This window comes from Aptenodytes forsteri, unplaced genomic scaffold (assembly GCF_000699145.1).
Source record: "Aptenodytes forsteri isolate BGI_AS27 unplaced genomic scaffold, ASM69914v1 Scaffold163, whole genome shotgun sequence".
Classification (NCBI taxonomy): domain Eukaryota; kingdom Metazoa; phylum Chordata; class Aves; order Sphenisciformes; family Spheniscidae; genus Aptenodytes; species Aptenodytes forsteri.
Window position 1 is genome coordinate 236,589 of NW_008795332.1, and position 2,943 is coordinate 239,531.

Sequence of the window (2,943 nt, forward strand, 5' to 3'; positions counted from 1 at the left end):
CGGGGCGGCTCTCGTGGGCTGTGTGGAGCGGCCCCCCCGTCCCTTCCACTCAGCGTCCCCCAACTCACGAGCCCCGCGCCTCCCTCTTCTTGACTGACATAAAAATATGTAGCGACAAGCTGTCTGCCACAGCAGAAATTTGATCAGACATTGATTTCAGCAATTGCCTCGATCGGCCGAGACATAAGGCAAATTTGTTCCTGAGCGCTGCTCTTGCTGATGCAGGTCTGACGCGGTGAGGGCCGCTGGCGTGCGGAGACATGGACCGGCGTCCGAAATAGGGGCTGCGTTTAGAGATAATTGGAAAACTGATCCGAGCAGCCCCTTTCCGCCTCGCAGCCTCACGTTTGTGTGCTGGCGGATCATATTTGCAGGGACCCAGGCTCACCGGGTGGAGCAGCTCTGCGGAGGGCTCTGCCGGGTGGAGAAAGGCAATTCCGAACTTTGGGAAGCAAGGGGAGGCGAGGGGGTTAAACACGATGGCCCCAGACTCATCTTCTCAGGGGAAAAAGCTGAAGTGTTGGCTAAAGGGATGTTCTTCATTAAAGTGCGGATGGTCTTTGCAGAAATCCCAGAGTCCTAATTGCAGCTAACATCTGGCTAAACGGCTTCTGGTTTCTCAACGTGCCTTTCCGCTGAAGGCTCGGCGTTATCGCAGAGCGTGCTTTCAGCATCCCTCGCGTAACGCCTGCTGCTTTTTCCTTTCACAAATTCTGCAGCCAGGGGGAGTGTAGGAAAATCTCCCTCCCAGAGCATCTCCTCCCAAACCCCGGGCTTGCCAGTCTGATACTTTCAGTGCATGGTATAATTAATATGCATAATTGTATCAATTGAATTGTTTTTCCCTTTTCAGGCTAATGGAGGCTGGCAGGACGCAACTACTCCATCTTCTGTGACTTCCCCTACAGAAGGGCCGGGAAGTGTGCACTCTGATACCTCTAACTAATCTCCTAGCAACACTTTTTCCCTGAGCTGAGATGCCTTGATTAGCGCATTCAGAGTCACAGGAGAAAAAGGAAAGAGTTTTTTGTAGCCTACCACCTACAGCTTTACTGTAAAACCTTGTCTTATTAGAAAACTTGGTAAATCTGTTTTTTAAAGGTATCATAATCATTTGTATTTATACTTAAAACACACAATGTTAAAAAGCACTTTATCCAATTAGGCCAAGATTTAGCATTGTTTATAGCCCTGTAACTATTTTATCATAATTTATTATCAGCAGTTTTAACGATGTTGGTCTAACAGTTGCCAATTACTTGGCCTTAAGGGTAAAAGTACAGGACAAGCTTAACCTCAATAGCAAGAGCAGACACAAAGAAACACCTCACCTAAATTTAACTTTATGCATATTTCCATGGAAAGTTGAAATGAATTGCAGACTTTGATTGTGTTTAATCTTTTCATATCTCTCATAGAGTTGGAATAAAAAGAGCTGTTCAGTTATTTCGGTTAACAATGGTTGTGTTTAAGAATCCTTATTCGTCACATTTTTGTTGTGATGTATTGTCCTACAAATTAGATTGGAAACCAGGAGCATCTTTTCTTGCTAAAACTGCCCGGACCCCGAGTCTCCTCTCTGTATTTCGACACCGGACATAGGTTGTTCTTAGGAGATGAAGACACTTGCTGCTGATCTCTGTGAAAGCCAAGACCCGGGGTTTTACAGTACGAGCTAGGTGCTGCACACGCCTGCCAAGATTTGTTACCTCTTCTTGGCAGCAAACCACAAACAAACAAACAAAGGAAAAAAGCAAAGGAAAAAAGCACCATCATATGGAGTGTTGTACATAGTGTAGCAAAAGAGTATTTATACATCTCACCAATCAAACACAGCTTTATTACCTCATGCGAACTCATACAAACCAATAGACTTTCAACATGTTCTGTAGCTTAGAGTGCTCACTTACTACCTCTGAACGATACTCACGCTGTAGTTTGTCTCTTTCTTATCTTTTTGCATCTTGTAATTAACTCTTTGTTTCCCCATGAAATGTAATGTACATTGTAATCTTTTAAAAGAATCAGGGTTGCATTGGCAACTTTTAAAGAAGCGAAAGTGGAAACATGGGGTCTTAGGTTTAACACAAAACAGTGAAACTGTTGTAAATACTGAGAAACATTTTGAATGTTCTTCATCTTGTTACTAATCCACGCAAAAACCAACAACTAATTGTAATGCATACAGACTTCAGTATTCAGTACTGTATATTTCCCCCTGTGTAACAGGGGGCCCTTTCTTTCTCTCTTTTGTATTGTATGCGATTCTGAAACTGATTGAGTCATGAAAATAATTTGTGGCAGTGATTCTAATGTATTAAACCGTTTCGTGTTACTTTCTAACTGGATTACACCCTGGATTGAAAAGTCTTCCTCGTGGTAGTTATATGTAGTTTCAAACATGAATAAACTTTTTGCTTTCATGATCAAACGTTGACGTAATTTCTTCCTGCTCAGTGTAAGTCAGACCTAGGAGATGAGTAGGCTACCAGAAGTGCAAACTGTCACCAAGCAGGAGCTGAGCATTTCTTTAAATACCAGTAGCTCGTGGTGCCCTCTTCCCCGGAGGAGGCTGGAAATCCCGGGTGAGGTACACCCTGGCAAGGAGCAGGAGCAGGCGCCTGCAGGGCAGGGCCTTCCCACCCGCAGGCTGCCCCCGCCAGCCCCTGCCTCCGCTTCCACCCTGCTCTGCTCGGGAGCAAAAATTCAAGTGGAGGCGAAGGAAGGGGTCAGTCCTTTAGATGAGTTTAAAAATCATCATCATATTCACTCTTAATTACCATCTTTGTTTAACATTAACTTTGGAACTACGGCCTCAGCTAGCAAGTATAATGTGATTATAAAAATATTTTTCTTTATTAAAAAAACTTTTTTGGAAGGACGTATATATATAAATGCTAATTTTAAATCTTTAATAAAGTAAAGGTCAATAACAGGTAATAG

The 2,943-nt window shown here is 43.5% G+C and overlaps 1 protein-coding gene across 1 annotated transcript in view; it reads left to right on the top strand.

Annotated features, from left to right (window-relative positions):
* Nucleotides 1-2,431, top strand: part of PBX3 (PBX homeobox 3) — a 40,000-nt gene extending 37,569 nt beyond the window's left edge. The window contains exon 8 of the mRNA XM_009280105.1: nt 854-2,431. Coding sequence (XP_009278380.1) covers nt 854-946 — 93 coding nt within the window. The 3' untranslated portion in view covers nt 947-2,431. The remainder of the gene's footprint in view (nt 1-853) is intronic.
* Nucleotides 2,432-2,943: the final 512 nt, after the last annotated feature.